This window comes from Ammospiza caudacuta, chromosome 5, assembly GCF_027887145.1.
Source record: "Ammospiza caudacuta isolate bAmmCau1 chromosome 5, bAmmCau1.pri, whole genome shotgun sequence".
In the NCBI taxonomy this organism is placed as follows: domain Eukaryota; kingdom Metazoa; phylum Chordata; class Aves; order Passeriformes; family Passerellidae; genus Ammospiza; species Ammospiza caudacuta.
Window position 1 is genome coordinate 31583621 of NC_080597.1, and position 18071 is coordinate 31601691.

The following is an 18071-nucleotide window of genomic DNA, read 5'->3' on the forward strand; positions in this document are numbered from 1 at the left end:
CATATATGGCAGTACTGTGACTACAGTTTCCATATGTGTGTTGAATGCCCTGTAGCTATGATTTCAGAGCAGAGGATAGAGTAAAATGTTTTCTAAAATGATGTGTTCCTTCTTTGGCTTCTTCACAGTGTGAAAGGTATTTCAAACTTCTTGTGCTCGAGAGATGTTGAGCTCCTGGATTCCGGTGGGGATATTCAGGCTCTTGAAATTAGGCCTTAAGAACTGCATTTTTTTTTTTTTTGGTAAATCATCTTATCCTATTTGTCTACTCTTCTGGCTCTCTTTTTCAAAATCAGCATGGGAATACCAGTCATGTGAAGTTGGTATTATCTACTTTTGTTTACCTTAAAGACACCTGAAATACTGACAGTAAAAACTAATTTTATGAACATAGACAAAGATATTGAATCCTTTTCATTGTCATCATCTCTGTGATGCCAACTATTCTGGAGGAATGAAAGGCATTAAAAAAAACAAACAAGAAAAAAAGCTAGATGTGTAAATACTGTAACTTTAACTATTATTGCTTCTCAGTTGCTCAGATTTAATATTTTCTTCTCATATTCCTTCACCCTTATCCTCACTCAACAATCAGCATATGCCTTCCCAACCTAGACAAATTACTAAAAAAGTAAATAAAGGCTTCATTTATTTCCCCCTTTTGCGAATCACTGCTATAGTTTTCAGTGTTATATTCCCTTTTCTATAAGAACCTACATTCCTATGACTGTTCAGAAAACAAAGCCGAGAATAAAAAGCACAATATAAGTAGAAGAAACTAAGACGAAAAACACCTCAACAGCTGCCATCATAGATCAGCCCAAAGCAAAGCTTCAGAGGGAAATGTGTTTTCTTTTTGGTTTTGTTCTGCCACGTGGATGGGCACTGACCTCAAACACAATAATGAAGGCCAAGCGCGCTGCCAGGACGTGCCAGAACTGCAGCGTGTAACCGTAGGGCACGGGCGAGTGCGGAGGGTCCCGGTAGTCCCTGTACCTGAAAGGCAAGCACAGTGTGGGAGTTAGCAACCTCTACACTGCTGCCTGGGTGAAGGCAAACCCAAAACTTATCTCCTTTTGATCATTACATTCTCTACACCAAAAATGAGCTCAGTCCGAACTACACAGGATACGCTAATGCTGCTTTCTTCTAAGGCTGGGCCTGTGCCAGTGCTTGATTTCAGGTCAGGTGCCTGCTTTTGAAGGAAGTGTGCTGATCATCTCCACTTACCACGCTTTTCTTCATGCAGATGGACTTACTTTCAGCTGAAACCTACAAGTAAGATGCACTCCAGGAATTCTAATAAAAATTGCGTACAAAGGACCAAAACCAGTGTCTGAAGAAAACCCCTGAAACAAATACAGAGGATGGGAGGAGCTTTGACCCTACAGCATCTCCCTTGGCAGCACAACATGTACCTTTCAGGCATCTCCTCAGAACTTGGGGAAGGGTGGGATTCCTTGCTCATTCAAGGGACACTTTATTCCCTTTATTCAAGGACATTTTGAACTCATAAATGTCCCTGTTTTGTCAGCCTGACAGTTCTCCCAAAATCCATATAAAAATGCCCTATGTAATCCACCTGGCCCTTGATCAATTAGTTGGCCACCCCTGGTGTAAAACATGACTCATCCTGACTTGAGCAGAGCCAGCACTGCACCTCTTGGTATATTGAGAGGTGAGGACCACGTGAGAAATTGATCTAGTGTCTTTTCTCACAGTGTTATTTGGAAGAATTTAGGTCTCCAAAATTTAACTGTAGATATCTATTAGGAAAGTTGAATCTGGGAATACTCCAAGATTGTATTTACAAACCATGAATTTGTTTAAGTCACACATTCTGGAGTCCATTTTTACTAGCAGTTTGTTAATTCTAAAATAGAACTGTGGAAACCTTATTTAAAAGTAGTGTAAAAATTTTTCACTTCTTCATTTGTTTCCCAGATGGAACATAAAACCCACTATAAAAAATTATTGAAAATACCATAGTAAATTATACAGGTTGATCACTAAGTTAGTTTTAAGAAACGAATGAAAACGAAGATGAATAAAAGAAATAAACATTATTTAATCTCTATGACAATCTGTATTTTTCCATGAAGCTTCACCTTCTTAGATTGCAGAGGGTGCTATACAGACTGAAATAAACTATCTTGACATCTTAGTCAGCATCAAATCTCTCAGAAATTGCAGTATTTCTAAAATAAGTTCTAAAAATTGAGTTGATCATTCCTTGGGCAAGTAGCATTCTGACTTCATAGTTTAGGATGTTTTACAATATCCTAAACATTCCAAAAAGAGAAATCCCTGGACCAAGTCCCAGTAGAGTATATATTTTCTTTTTTTTTTTTTTTTTTTTTTTACTCACTAGGAATGCAATGTTACACATGAAAAAATGGGGAAATCTTTTAAACAACCAGAATAGCACAGCACTATCTCTGTTCCAGGCAACCAGAAGTTAACTGTGACTTTTTTCAGACATACTGCCTTCCTGGAAAAATGCCTACACTATTACACAGTAGAACATAATATTTCCTAACCTCTCTATCAATATCTGCTCTGAAGTGCAATTAAAATGACTGATGCTTTAGTAGAATGGAGTTTGGTAAGAAGCTGATAAACTCAGATAAAGAAAGATGTTAATTGTCTTTCAAGGGTAGATATACATAAAAATTCAGTGTCTCCCAAAAGGACAGATATGTCTTTTGGAGATTTATCACACCAAATTTAATAGTGTTCTGTTTAGGGGATATTGAGCAGACAATTTTTTTTTTATTGTGGGATTTCCGTAATCAAATTTAAGGAGTAGCATCTTCATGGCCCTCCCCCCATTTATTATGCTATACCACTCAAAAGTCCTCCTATTCATAAAAACATCACAATATTGCAAGTATCACTGATTTTTTGCTGTATCACAGAGTATCTTTTGTTCTTTAGGCATTCATAAAAGGATTTTTAATTCTTTACAATGAAAATTACTGGGACTAAGTGTATCTCCTAAAGACTACCAGGTGTCATGCTTGAAATGTAACATTGCAATTAAAAATGGTAGCTTTATTTGTTTGATATTTTTGGCTGGGACACTATTTAAGACCTTTATGTAGACCCTTGGGGTTTTTGGCCATCAAATTCACTCAGGTACAAATCTGCCATTACAGACTTTTCCCAGACTGCAATTTCTCCAATCTGTTGTTGAGGACAAAGACATGCAGATAATTAACTGCTCATCTTCTTTTGATTCAAACCACAAGTATATGATTATTACTAATAATTACACCAGTAAGCAATGACATAAACATATTACCAATTCCACAGTTTGGAAATGTTGGATTTGAGGTTTCGTAAAGACAGCTTATGACAGAGCCTGTTTATGTCTGTCAGAGCTCTGAAATACCTCAGGGTGGCCTCGTCTGTGCAACCTTGACTTCCTGTGCCTGCCCTGTGATATCATCTCATCACAATTGGGTCTCACTGGTGCCTAAGTAATCAGGCACCTATTATGGCCCTTTGATACCATATTTATCCATGATGATTGTGTCTGAGTCAAGCCACGACACCATAAAAATCCTGCATTAGGAACACCCTCCAGATACCAACTTTTTTGCTTCTCTTTTATCTGAGGAAGGAATCATGCAGGTAACAGCCAAGCAGTACCAAGAAGAGCATGAACCTGAACAGCACAGTTAAAACTTTCAATTTTTAACTTCTAAAATTTAGTTGCAACTCCAGATTTATTATGATGCTTCTCCATTTCAATGTCCTAAAACAGAGAAGTATGTTGACCAGAAACTTACCTGCAATATTTTAATGGTGAACCAGAGAATTCACTTCCATTTGATGTTGGCTCTGAACGGTTTTCGAAGTCAGACACCAGAAATACTGATAAACTGGCATTAACATAGCCAACCATACACCTAGAGGGGACAAAATGCTGTCAGTAGGACACAGCAAGGTTTTTCTATTAACTGTTGTACCCAGGAAGATGTCCTTTGGGTTTCATAAAATCCAAAAGTACAATTTTGGTGCTTATTAATATTTGAAAGTGATGTTGAGGCAATATAAAAGAAATGCTAAAGTAGGTCAGATGAACAATCAAAGTGAAGCAATGGTAGATTTCTATGGGAAAAGGAATGGTGAAGATTGGGACTGGTTACTTTTGAAAAGTCACCTAAAAGGTGAACAATAGGGGCAGAGAAAATAATGAGAAGTGTTAGGAAGATAATCAAAATATTCCCACTGTTACACTCATGGTACTAGCACAAAGGGACACTAAATGAGATGGAAAGATAATACACTTAAAACACCTTTTTAGAAAATACCCAGTTAATCAGAGGAACTCTGTTCTAGAAGATCCCAGCGTGACTGAACACTGTGAGGCAAAATTTAGTGAACACTGAGTAGGAGAAGTTATGTTCCCTTTTGAGGGCCTGTGGGTTTCAATAAAAGGTTCAAGTTTGTGTTAGTAAAGCTGGAGAGATCTGGCCAAAATGTGTTGTGCTGTTCAGGCTGCACTGCCCAAACACAGGTAAGTGTAGGCACACTACTTATCTTGGTGCATAGTATAATGCACAGTAAGGGTTGGGTTTTCCTAAATATGGACTTTACAGTCTTTGAGAAATTATTTTCAAACACCATCTGGCTTTGTCTTCATACTGATTACATTTGGAACTTAATTTAATTCCAGTATTTTTCTAGTGTCATTGTGTGTCATATGGATCTAATACCTACAGATGTTTTTTGAAAGAAAAGAATCCCTCTCTCTTTTAAGCTATTCAATAACAGAGGGTCTTCACTCTTTAATCTGAGAAAACTCACTATTCCTGTGGATTTCTGAATATCTTCCTGCTTTTGCAACAGTACTTACTAATAACATTATTCAGAATCCTGACATAAACAGTTTAAATACAGGTTAGCTCCTTCAAAATATTACTACCTGACAGCCTCATCTAGAAATTCACTCAAAGCAGAAGTGTGAAAAAATTGTACTAGAGGTTTGTGAAAAGAAGATGAGAGCCAAACTGTGAGCCAAACTACTTCCCCTGTGCAGAACTTGTTTCAAAGCCACTGAGTCATATTTGAATCCCAAGAGAAATATGTCTAAAGGTGTTGTTTTTCATCCACAATGGTCCAAAGAAAATCCTTCCTCATGCTTTCCTTAGCAATAAGAGTTGCTGACATTGCCCCAGTATCCTATAGATCTTTATAATGGCGCAAGCAGAGGCACGTGCTCAGGAACAACTGTCACCAGAACACTTTGCCCCTGAAGGGATTTGAACTCTCCATGAAAGCAAACAGAACATCCTCCCTAGCTCCAGCTAAAACGCCCAAATCCTTGCAGGACAGGAGTTAGCAGGTCTGCTAATCAGGAGCTGCCACACCAGATGCCCCTCTTCTGTCAGTATGATTAAATGTATTGACAGTCAAAAGACGTCAAAGAAGCAGCCACAGATGAACTCACTTTCTGCAGCAGGGAGTAAAAAAATCAATCTGCCATATGTCCAATAGCAGAATGCAAGCTCTCTGTCCCTGTCTACTGTTTAGCCTGGGCTTCTTTGCACAGCAGGGCTCCTTGCTAATGGCACTGCTAGAGCATTTGCAAACTGTGTCTGTGTTTGGCTGGATTCAGTGACCTTCCTGGAGCCCAGCAGCCGGGAATTCACAAATGGCCATGCAGTAACTATCTCATGCTTCCTGGTAGTATGCACATGCTAAAATAATCTCTGTGTTTAGCAACACTGAAAGAAAATCCACTTAGGCAGCAGAGATTCATATACAAATGTCTTCTGGAAGATTTAACCTAAGAACTCTAGTTTTAGAAGAAAAACAAATTGCTTTCCTCTGTGAGTATATATTGATGTATTAGTTGGACATTTCTTCCTCTTGCTAGACACTACTTTTTAAAGTAATACATGCTGAATATTACATCAGGAAAACCCCAGTGTACAAGTTTAGGATGCTCAACAATTCTTTACTGATTTGTATCAGCATTGCTTCAGGAAAAACCCAGGATTATATCCATGTACTACCAGCTGGGAAGTACAGCTTGGGCAGCATCCTGTCACACACACAAAATCTCTGAAATAGCTCTGCCATGTTTGCCTAGAAGTAACCTCATGGATCACAGTCACCCAGCAACCAATTCTGTGAGTATGCAGAGCATCAGTACCTATGGTATCTGGCAACTGTTACCTAAACACAAACAATACATTTGGTTTAGTGGAATCAGAACATACACAGACAGTAATACTGCAACTATTCAAGTAGTAAGAGATTTTCATGCACATCTGTTCCCCCCTCCAAAATAAAAGCCTTACTTTTGTCCTGCTTCTCCTTGGCCAGCACAGGGTCCATATTTGTAAGCATAAACAAGGCGAGGGATGAAATCTGATGTCACTGCTATAACAAATGCATTTGTGATAACCGAAAGAATTCCAATGCCTTCCAGGATCCCATACCAGATGCCTGTTCAACAAGGACAGCATGTTTGCTCCAGGAAAAACAAGAACCAAAGTGCCTGAAATACTGCATGATCTGAAGTAGTTTCCCCTGCTGCACAAGGTATTTTTATGTAGTTTTTATCCAAGAGTCACTGAGTAAAAATAAATTTTCTTATTGAACAGTGAGACCTCATCACTGTGAATCACACCAAAGGAAGGTTAGACATACCCATTGATTTAATGAGGCATTCAATTGCCCCTGAAACTTGGCCAGAATGCAATTTATTTTGAGAAATCACATCTGAATCAACATGAAAAAAAGGTATTCTTCTATGCTTCTAATAATTACATTATAGAACCGTTTTTTTTACAAATTATGTCTGTAGTGTATACCATGCACAGCTGATGTCCAGGCTTGTGCCAGAACCCACACTGTTCTCATTCAAAGCTTTAATCAGACACAGACTTTAGGTACATGGTAGAACGTTCTAAGAGCGCAAAGCCTGAGCTTCTGCTATTTCTTGGTGTGAGCTATGGATTTTTGCAATATTGTTGGTCAAGTTACTGAGGTTTCCTATTTGCCCTTCTGAAAACACCAGGCATTCATTGCTGGGCAGACGAATTTGTTTTTGAGTTCTTCCTAAAGGTGTTGTGCTTTTGCACACTGCAAGGACAGAAGAGCTTTGTAGCCAAAATAAGTTCAGAGATCCTTTGCAATGTGTGTGTGGCTGGATGACCTCAGGTTGTGTAGACCTTGTGTTTAGCAATGCAGGTGTGACTCTCTGAGAGCAAGCTGTGTGCTGGGATCCAGACCCACCCTGTCTGACCCACCAGGGACCCGGTGGGCACGGCCCCTGAGTCACAGGGGAGCTGGGCTTGTATTTGTAAATACAAATCACACAGGTTCCTTACAGGATGGTGGCCACTTTAACTTGACTTTTGTGTTTCATCTGGTCTCCCTGGTTATTATATTCAAGTTGAGCAGCATTATGTGTTTGCACAGTATCTGTATCTGCTACAACAAGGCACCTGCAGAGAACACTGATCACTTTACACCTTGGCTGTTAAGTCCTCCAGAAAATCACTAAAAGACATTTTCCAATATTATTTGTACTATTAATTGCATAAGTAGATTGGCGTCAGATACTTGAAATTTTTTTGAACAATCAAGGGGTTTATTATTAATTGGGAATAGGACTGAAAATACCTTAATCTGCTCTTGAAGTGGTCAAAGCTTTGATGAATAACATATATATATAACAAACACCTCTTAACAAAGAGCTCACCTATATCTTTGGCTCTTGAAGCTAAAGGTCTTCTCCACTGAGTGACAAATTTGTAAGCATCAAGCCGAATTTCAATAATATTGTTTAGTAAGGCCAGAAGTGGTGCCAGTGGAAAAGCTGCCACAAAAATGGTTGTGAACCCAAACTGAAGAACTGGGGGGAATAAAAGGAAATATCACAGAATAACTGTTAGGATCCAATCCTAAGGTCTAAAACACCAAACAGTGCATGCAAATAAGCAATATGTACACAGCTTACAGACACTTCTTATATGTCATACTATATAATGGTCTAGTGGCAGTTTTACAGCAAGTCCTTGTCAAAAGTTAGAAGAAAGAATAAAAAGCCCCTGGAATGGACAGTACCATGTAAATTTTGTAATTTGGAATGAAGTTCTGAAGGGGACAAACTGTGCTTTTAGAAAGGGACATTTTTACTCCAGCATCAACTAGTATCTCTCAATATTTGCAAAGATTAGGGATGAATACATTCCTTTTAATAGTTCAGAGGGGAAACAGTTTGAAATTATGTTTAAGTTTCTAGAGGTACGTTTTCAGAGTATCAGATTTCCCATTAATTTGAAAAGAATTGTGTGAGGCAGAAAAGGAAAAAAACAATCATGACATATGCAGTTCAGTCACATAGGCAAAAGTTCATGTTTTTTTAATATCTTTTTTTGAGCAGTTATTCTCCTCTCTTATCTGGATAGAGCAATGCCTTCTTGGCAGTAAGTTACTTTGTTAATGTGAGGTTGTAAATGAGGGAGGATTTTAAACATAAATAAGCATGCTGGTCTGTACCATGCACTTCAAAGGAAAAACACAAGACAACTTTCTTTAGAAAATAACAGCAAAGTTCTTCAGAAATTTATGCAGATAAAGAACTGGGCTCTGGTTTGGAAAAACAAATCCAGAATGGGAAATATTTCATAGATGGAAGGTTAGCAAACTATCAGCAGCGTTTTTAACTACATTGGTTTGGTTCTTAAAAACTGACTCCCATTCCTCACATGACCTGTGAGAATGAAAACCTTTTTGCAGTCTCCTTAGCTTCATGTAGTGATAATTAAAAGAATTCACCAGCCCACATCATCAAAACACCAACAACATTAAAATATAGTGAAAGAGAGACAATGAAGGTTAGAGCCATACTCATTTCTAGGTATTCATCAAAGAGTCCATAAGCATTCATAGGCTGCAGATTATAGTCCTTTTCCCACTGTGGGAAGCTTGTTTTTCCCTGAGTGCCATACTCTTGCCGTAGTTTCCTCCTGGTCCACCAGTTTTGAATTAGCCTACATTTTAAATTAAAGAAACAAAGTAAAGAATATGAATGGCTATTTATCACAAAGTTGGAAGAGCTTAAGTGGGCACAAGATATCCTGCAAAATTCATTTCCCAGAGTACAGGAAAACTGAGCATTAGTAATACATGTGGATGATGACACAGCATAATAGGTATGAAAACAAATGCAGCTGATGAGCTGTAAACCCAGCCTCTATGTTGTTAAAACGATGAAAGAATTTTGACATATTTTCATGATTTATTTACTTATTTTTCTCTGCACAGAATGGCAAATCACTTCATGGTTTGTTTGTTTCTGTGGCAGAATGCAATGCTGTGTGGAGGTAGCTGAGCTCAGTAAATACGAGTGCTAATGCTGCTTGATTCTTTCCTCTGTGTGCGACCTGGCGTCTCTGCATGGCTCTGGAGAGTGCAGGGTAACAGTCTCTGGGCAACCCTGGGAGGGAAAAGGCAACCCTGAACGGTGTCTGCAGCCAAATATTCAGAGGAGAATGAGGCAGAAAGAAATGTCTGAATACCATGGTGGCTGAGAGATGGATGGCTGAAATAGGAGCTCCCTCCATCTCAAGAAATGGGGGACCTGTACTGGACATCAGGGGGAAGATACTGTTCCCAAAGAAATGCATCTGTAAGAGCACTGAGAAAGTCAGTGAGCCAAAAGTAAAATGAATTCTCACATCTGAAAAAACACTTTTTCAGGGAGTTGCACTGGTATGGCAAACAAAGGACACTAGTTAAGAATTACAGTAGAGAGAAAAAAAACCCCAAATGACAGATTTTCATCACAATGTCAGATTTTCTCTGATGTTGTGGTTGGCCACTTTGTCTCAGTAAGAAAAAGCATGATAGATCACCCAAATAATTCAGTCCTTTTCCTGACAATGCTTCACTTCTTGCCCTCACAGTAGCCTGGTCTGGTCTATGAATGGTCTGGTGAATGGTGCAAAGTGACTGCAAATAGTCTTTCGATTTGGGTAAGGGTTTGGACAGCTGCTTGTTTTCTTGAATCTCAAAGATTATTTTTCCATTTACGTAATTTATCAGGAAGATTACAGCTTTTCCTGTCTTAAAGAAGTGTAGGTGAAACTGAGTGCAGTTCAACTGAATTCAGGTATAGATTGCAGGGCTGCCTGCAAGTCCTCTGGCCATCCACATTGTGTTGGCTGCCATCAAGCTCTTGCAGAAAGGTGTTTTTCACACAGAAAGGAAATGCATCTGCTTGCAGCATTTCAGGGCTAGAAGATGGACTGAAGGGTCTGGAGAGCAAACACATCTCTCATCAGAATAAGTTGAAGCATTTCACAGTGTTGTGACTGTATCTTTTATATTGTGGTTTTCCTTGTGATTCTGAAGTGAATATTCATTTCACCTGAAGCAGTTAATTCCTATTAAACCACTTGTTCCTAAACACTCTCCTCCTATCTCTATGAAGCACCTTCTTTTATTTCTCTTCTGTGCTCTTTGTTAAGTTTCAAAATCTGTATTAATAGAAAGCAGAGAGTTCTAATGAAAATTGACAAAAGTGGTAGGGAATGGAAAGAGAAGGATCAATGCTGCTACTGTTCCCTCCTGCCCATCCCAACTAATCCCTGCAGCCCTAACAGCTGCAAAATACTGACAAGGAGGGCTAGGCCCAGGAAAGATGGAGCAAATCCCTCTGAACTTTGCAAGGGCAAACTTCCTGACAGTGTCAGCTCTCTCTTAGATTTTCACTCTTGCTAGTTTCCCTTGATGACCATCCACACTCTCTCTAACATCAACTACGCTGATCTTATTAAACCTATATTAATCATATTAAACATGCTCATTAAACACTAATCAATAAGGAATGAACCAATAGGAAATCAGTAATTGCTAATCTTTTAGCTAGGGCACAGCTTCATGTTACCTTGAAAATCACAAGGGTACTTGTCTACATACCAGTCAGTACATTTTTCTATCTTTCAGAGTGCATGTGGCAGCAGTGCATTTTTTCTAGCTCACAACTGCTCTTTCAAACATCTTTTATCACCCAACAAGAAACAGAATTCATAACTTACTAATATAGCTAAGAAATCATACATATAATATTTTTAATGTAAGCAACATAGTAGTCACACAGTAATTTTTAAGGAGTTTAAGAACATAGAATACAATTTAACAAAATAAAGTACTTCCCATGTATTACTTATTTGTTAATATTTATATTACACTTTCACTTCTGCAAACTGTGTCCAGTCTGGAAAAAAGCCCCAAACATCATCTATATATCTGGAGTTCTGTATCCTTGGGGGTACTTTCTGTTGTAATGATTATTGCATCTTGCCTTTATTAACTGGTGATAAGGAAAAGAAAATATTCTGTGACCTATGGAAGCATAGGTATTATATTTACTTACGGATATCCCAATTCCATGAAATTATTCCATGTCTGCTTTAACACCATTATAATGCCCATTTGCATACAGAGATCAATAAGGCATCCACTAGGGTGGCACTACAGGAAAAAAAAAAAGAAAATGTTAAACAGGAATTATGCTGAGTTTTAAAGCATTTATTAAATGCTAGAAATGGTACTGGATCATTTACTAAAAAGGAATTAAATGTATTCTCCTTATTTTTTAAAGAAGTGTAAACTCATGGGAACAGATGACACTGTATTATACTGCCAGCATTTCAAGCTTATCACCTAATTCTCTGCAGAGGTCAGAGTCAGCTGCAACCATTGCAGTTTTCACAGCAGTGCTTCTAATGTGCTGTGCAGCTGTGGGCAGGGCAGGGGCAAAGGCCACCAAGTTTCTCCATTGATTTCAATTGCTTTCGGGGAGGGTGACTGTGCATCAAGTCAAAGAATGAAGAGAAAATTCCTCCTGGGTGCACATAAACCAAACAGTTTATGCCTAGAGGATAGACCTAGAACTATTAATTGAGTACTATTTAACATCTATGACTGAATAGACCATGCAAAGCTGTTCTCAAAGAACTAAAAATCTCTCACTGCTGAGCAACAATTCTTAGTGTTTCTTGCTGAGTGCTTGCTTGCTTTAGCAGTGGCTCCAGACCCTGAAGCAGTGATGCTGCTTTTGGGAGGGATCTTCAGATAGTACAAATTTAGTACAAATTTTTTATCTGGAATTGGAAAAAACAAAAAGGCATGAAAAGTTTTCTACTTTGCAGATCCAAACAGTGTCATTCAAAATGTATTTTACAATTTTGGGTATTACAGATAAGTCAAACAAATCACTGTCACAGAACTGGAATTATTTCTCTCTAACTTTTAGGGAGAAAAATTAGTTATGACCTGGAATAAAATGAGACATTAATTTCTTATACATACTTCATTATCCAGCTCTCAGAACATGGATCACTGCTGAGGTTTCTGCTGACCTAATTTACCATCTCTTTAGATTAACAGGGTGACAGGTTTGGTTTTGTTGTTTTTTCTGGGGGGTTGTGGGTTTTTTTTTGCTTTTGTTTTGTTGTTGTTGTTTTCTTTTGTTTTTGTTTTGGGTTGGGGGTTTTGTTTGTTTGTTTTTAACTTCTCTGTTGTTATTACTAAATCATCATCCTTCTGGTTTAAGGAATCAGTTGCTTAAATGAATATACCCTGAGAGAGGTGGGTGCAGTGTTAATGCAGTAGCAGCAATGTTACAACCATAACATCAATAATATATAAACTGTGGTCTGAGCATGTCCATGGACACTGGACTAGTGTAACTATATGTCTTAGACTTGGCAAAATTTGACAGGTGAAGAGAGGGTTATTGGAGGGATACCTGGACATGGTATTCTAAAGCAGGTTATTTCTAATAAGACCTAGCAGAGATACAGTCAATAACTTTTTTATTATTAGACTATTTTTTATTATTAGACTCTTTTTTTCTCCGAGGAAAGCCAAACAGGGACTACTCAGAGTAGCTTCCACCAGCAACTGACGCAACCTGTAACACCTCATTGTTGCACTTTCCTCACAAAGCTGGTTCTCTTTTCCTTCCATCTCTTCTCCTGCAGAAAGATGAGTTTCTTTCCATGTTCTCTGATCCCTCTGTGAAATGAATCAGCCCACTAAATCAGCAGAAGACTGATTCAGTCAGAGAAAAGAAGTTTACTGCTGATACAGGGAACTGAATAGGCTCCTCACAGGGCCGGACAAGTGAGAACCAAGGCAGAGGAAGAGGAAGGAGCAAGCCTCAGGGTGAGGAAGGAAGATCAGAACTGTTTTCCTTTGACAGCAGCAAGTCAGCTCAGCCCCAGATAGGTTTTGGAGGGATGTTAAACAAAATTCTGTCAGCCCATTTATCTAGGATTCTTCCCTTGAATTTACAGGATTCTCTGCAAAATTGAGATGTTTTTATTAAAATTCAAATCCTTTTGTTTGTTTTGCTAATATTTGAATGGCCTTTATTAACCAAAATATTTATGTATCCAGATGTGTTTGAAAATTCAAGCTGGCAGACATTTTCCACTTACCATTTGTCATTTATCTGCAAAGCTGTTTCAATTATTCATCTGTGAAGCACGAAAGAAACCATGGGATTTCAGCGTGCACATAGCAGCACTAGAAAGTAAATGACTGGTCCAGAAACTGCTTCTCTTCACCTCCTATAACTGTCAAATGGGCTTTGAATTCTGAATGTATTTATTTAAAAAAAGAAATAAAATGGAATTGGTCCTTGAGTAACTTGCAAAGCCAAACTCTCATTGCTTTTCATATTAATTCGATTTTATAGACATGAGACATTATGCCACTAGCTTGTTTGGGAAGTTTGTTTAGTTGTTTTGGTCAAATTTTACATACATTTTATGTGTCTGGATTTTTAATTCATTACTTTATTATTTTAGCTCTCTGGTCTGCAAGGCTAGAAAAGCTGAGAGGAAAGGATTTTTTTTAAAGTAAAAAGTTGTCAGATTCATATATGATTTTGACTCATTCCAAGGATAAAATATTTCCAGTGTGTGGAGCCTTTAATCCATCTGATACCACTGTTTGAATGTGATGGCAACACTAGAACTGCTAGCATTGAAAAGGAAATACATATATATATATATATATATATCAATATCAATATGTAGATGTGTTTGTAGCAGATGGTAGTGTCAATAGCGGGGAGTTAGACAGCAACTAAAGACCCAATAAGACACTCAAAACTGCCTGGGCAGATTTCCGTGTCTGCCTCTGCTTGCATCCATGGCATCTGTGGGCAGCAGATCAATCAGCATGCAGGTTATCAAACACTCACCTCTTCCAGCCTCCACCGGTTTATCAACCTTAGGTAGGCACCAGGGTGTCCTGTAAATCTTTAACACAGGAATATAGATTAACTATGTTGTGTCAGCAGTCTGTTCACAGTAGTACAAGAAAGCTCACACTCTAATTTTAATCTGGTGTTAATGTGACTGGTGTAACTATAAAAGATGTTATGCTGTAAAAAGTTTTATGGGTATTCCTGGAATAGTCCTCATGGAGGACTACAGATGTTTTTGCTTCAGTTTTATTTCGATACCAATCCTCTGCTGTTGGATATTCAACATATGCAGAGCAGAGGGAAAATCTGACCAAAACTGCTCACGTCAGTTTGGAAAATGGCTTTCAACTGCCAGTCCATTTCCTTGCAAGATAAAATGCTCTGTGATGTCTGCCTTCCTGTGAAATCAGTGAAAATTTTAGTTTTAAGTAAAAAGCATAATTTTCTAACTATTCTCCTGTGTTTTGCCCCAAAGTTTTCCCATATGTAAATAATCCATAATAATGGATGCTTCTACTCAAAACTTCTCTACTAAAAAAGGAGGTCTTTTTTTAGTAGACTACCAGAAAGAGAGAAACAAATAATATATATTTAGATAGACACATAAATACACAAAACACATGTATATAAAATATAAAATAAAAATATAATATATATAATAGATATATATGTGGAAAACCCCCCCAAATGATAGCTCATAAATCACTCTTAACAGTTCAGATCATGTAATCAGAGCAAATCCCTTCCAACTGAACTATCCTATCCTATCCTATCCTATCCTATCCTATCCTATCCTATCCTTTATTTATGTGTACAAATAACACACATAAACCAGAGTGAAATGACCTGCATGTATAGTATTGTGAGATGCATCTGTTTCCAATAATGAAATTGTTAAGTTAATATTAAGACCATGTGGTGATAGGAAATGAAAACTGCATCTGTTTCTGGGCCTTTGAAAGGAGTATAAAACTGCAATCTGTTCTGCTGGAATTTGCATTTTGATATGTGTGATAATATGGTCCATTTTGTTTCATTACAAACAATTTTATTTCTTCTCTCTACTTCATTTTGCACATGAGTGTGCAGACATCAATCCTACCTTCCAAGGAAAAATGCTATGTAAAAGGTAGAGCTGTTCAGATTGACAAACTGAAAAAGAAACATTTTCAGAGTGAAGCTGTTCTCCCACTCCGATTCCGTACGAGGCTGCTCTGTGAAGAAAATGATCAGAGTTTCAGAAGCTTATTCAGATTATCAATTTCCCTTGGCACAAAGGCTGCACACACCTGTAAGAGCTGGCAATATATTTGTAAATTAGCCTGCTGTTTTCAAAATATAACCTGGCAGAGGAAATTGTACCCAGAAGCAGGATTCAGCAAGTGAGCCTGTAGAGACTTAGAAATCTATTCTGGTGTCTGCATATATATGTATGTTCCCCTGAGACTGTAAGAAAGTGGTCAAGGTAATGTGTATATTAAACATCCCGCCTGTATTTAAGTGGTCTTTACAGGCTCAGGCTCTTCTCTTGTATAATTTTCTGCATCCTACCACAATGACATTGCCACTCCACCAAAGCTATTTAAATGCCTTTTTGTTAGAGATGCCACTCTGAACTGAAGAAAATCCTCCTGGTAATTCTGTTTCATGGCTTTGCCCACATATATCAGAGGAGTGCCACTGCAAGGCTTCCCTTCCTTGTCCCAGGGAGCTTGTCACAAATCCAAGAATAAATATTTTTCAGTGGTTGGGCTAAGGCAAACAGGAAAGGGGAAGAGATATTCTTGCCTTTGGGTGCTGTTCCTTTATTCTCCATCTCAAGAAATATCAAGACAGAAGTTAAGAAAACAATGTCCATGCCAACACACCAGTTCCATAGTCTGGAATTACTTTCCAGCTGGCAGGAGCTGGTTGTTAGCTGACCATTGATGTGAACAGGAGTAATCAGAGAAGTGGAGTTACTCATGGTGATTCTGAGTATCATAATGATAATAATCATATATTGTTTCCCAAGCAGCCTCCAGTAAAGTACTAGAAGTACAGAAAAAGCAATAAACTTGATTGTCTTTACTTGGAGCTGCCCTTTCATTAGATGCCAGTCTGCAGGAAGGACAAGTTTGACTATAACAGGGCTGCTGCAGCTGAAGCTTTGCTCACATGCCCATCAGAGACAGTGGTGATGCTCTGGAGGAGCACAGGTGTGAGTTCTGAAAAAGGTCATGCAAAAGCTGAAGAAGGACATCCTCAATGTTTTCAATGTACTTTTGCTGTCAGTTCTACTTTGAGCTTATTACACTGATAAAGATAATTCAAATCAAATCAGTTCCTTAGGCCACCAGAATAAAAATCACAAAATCATCTGAACAGGATCAAAAAAACTTGACCTGCTGAATTTTCATACAAGTGCTTTCTGCAAAAAGCAGACCTACCTTGATGACAACCTAACAGAAAGTAATCAAGCTTCAAGGTCTCTAGAATATATCTTACTACCTGTCCCCAGGCTGTGAGGATATAACTTGTACAATTCACAAACTTGAAAGTCATATTTCCCAGCTGTAGCTAGCAGATATCTTCTCCATAGATACAGGATAGCAAAAATATTTTAAAACTACAGCATACAAATGAGCACTCTCAGTTTACTAAGAAATGAATATAATTCTTTTTTACACAGATGTAGAAGAGCCCTGTGAGAAGCTAAAATCAGTTGTTTCCTTTGAGCATCAAAGCATCAAAATCTCAAAATCTGTCCGTTTGGTCCAAAATAATTTACTGAGCATCATCAATGTACACAGGTTTTCAAGAGCTCAAAATAACCTCCTCAAACCACTTGTATATGTGCAATAATATGGTTTGCTTAACAGGCCTTCAGCCAGTGTCTCATTTCAGGCTTCTTGACACTAAGGAGCCCTTGCCCATTGCCCCCAACTACTGCAATCTTCCAAATATATCAGGATAATATATCAGGATCTCCACAGATCCTGTCTGAGCCATGGGTATATGAATGACAGCCTGTTGCTACCCCATTGGCAGTGGATGCTCTCCTTAGAAAACGTTTCCTTGGTCTAGCATGAAGACTGCCTTTGCAAGTGAGCTGAAAGGATCACTGAAATTTAGAACATCATGTAGTTTAGTGTAGGTAGACTTGATGATTCACCTAGTCATTTTCCCTCCTTACTGCCCTTCTTAAAGGCAGATGTTTGATAGCCAATCAGCACCTTAGTTTCAAGCAATGAATTTGTTTTCCAGAAGTGGCTCCCCTTTTCCACATTTACAAACCCTGGAGGTTGTGAGTGCTAAGTTTGTCTGAAAACTCATGTCTTTTCTTCCAAGGTAGAAATTTTACATGTATTTACAGGAAACAATTTGTTTGCATTCTTAGATGGTAGGGGGTAGAAACAAGAACAAATGTGGATGATTGTTGTCAGCACTGGTTGAATGGCACAGTAGTCTAGTTTATATACTTTCTTTTTACAAACATAAGAAAAACATTAATTCCTATAGATTGCAAATTAATTAGGATTTTTCATATTTATGCAGACATTTGAATTTTATCAGGGTCTATGGACCAATAAATAAGTACAATATTATTAAATTTTATATTTAACATTACTTACCTAAATTTGTCAGGAAAAGAGCAACTTTTTCATACAGCTGTAACAGAGAAGAATCAGCCTCTTAGTTACATGGCTGGCTCAAAAATGGAGAGAACATGTTAAATGTGACATGCAGATGATTTCTGTGATGTTCTGATAATGACAATAAAACTACATAATATTACAATAATGATATAATCAAACAAGGAAAAGTAAAGTTTTTATAT

General features: G+C 38.0%; 1 protein-coding gene across 1 annotated transcript in view; it reads right to left on the bottom strand.

Annotated features, from left to right (window-relative positions):
* ANO4 (anoctamin 4) overlaps positions 1–18071 on the bottom strand; it is a 118041-nt gene that overhangs the window by 2848 nt on the left and 97122 nt on the right. Inside the window, exons 18-26 of the mRNA XM_058805155.1 lie at positions 17866–17902; positions 15354–15465; positions 14246–14303; positions 11405–11502; positions 8875–9017; positions 7724–7876; positions 6315–6462; positions 3795–3914; positions 891–996 (exon numbers count right to left, since the gene is read on the bottom strand). Of these exons, the coding sequence (XP_058661138.1) occupies positions 891–996; positions 3795–3914; positions 6315–6462; positions 7724–7876; positions 8875–9017; positions 11405–11502; positions 14246–14303; positions 15354–15465; positions 17866–17902 (975 nt within the window). The remainder of the gene's footprint in view (positions 1–890; positions 997–3794; positions 3915–6314; positions 6463–7723; positions 7877–8874; positions 9018–11404; positions 11503–14245; positions 14304–15353; positions 15466–17865; positions 17903–18071) is intronic.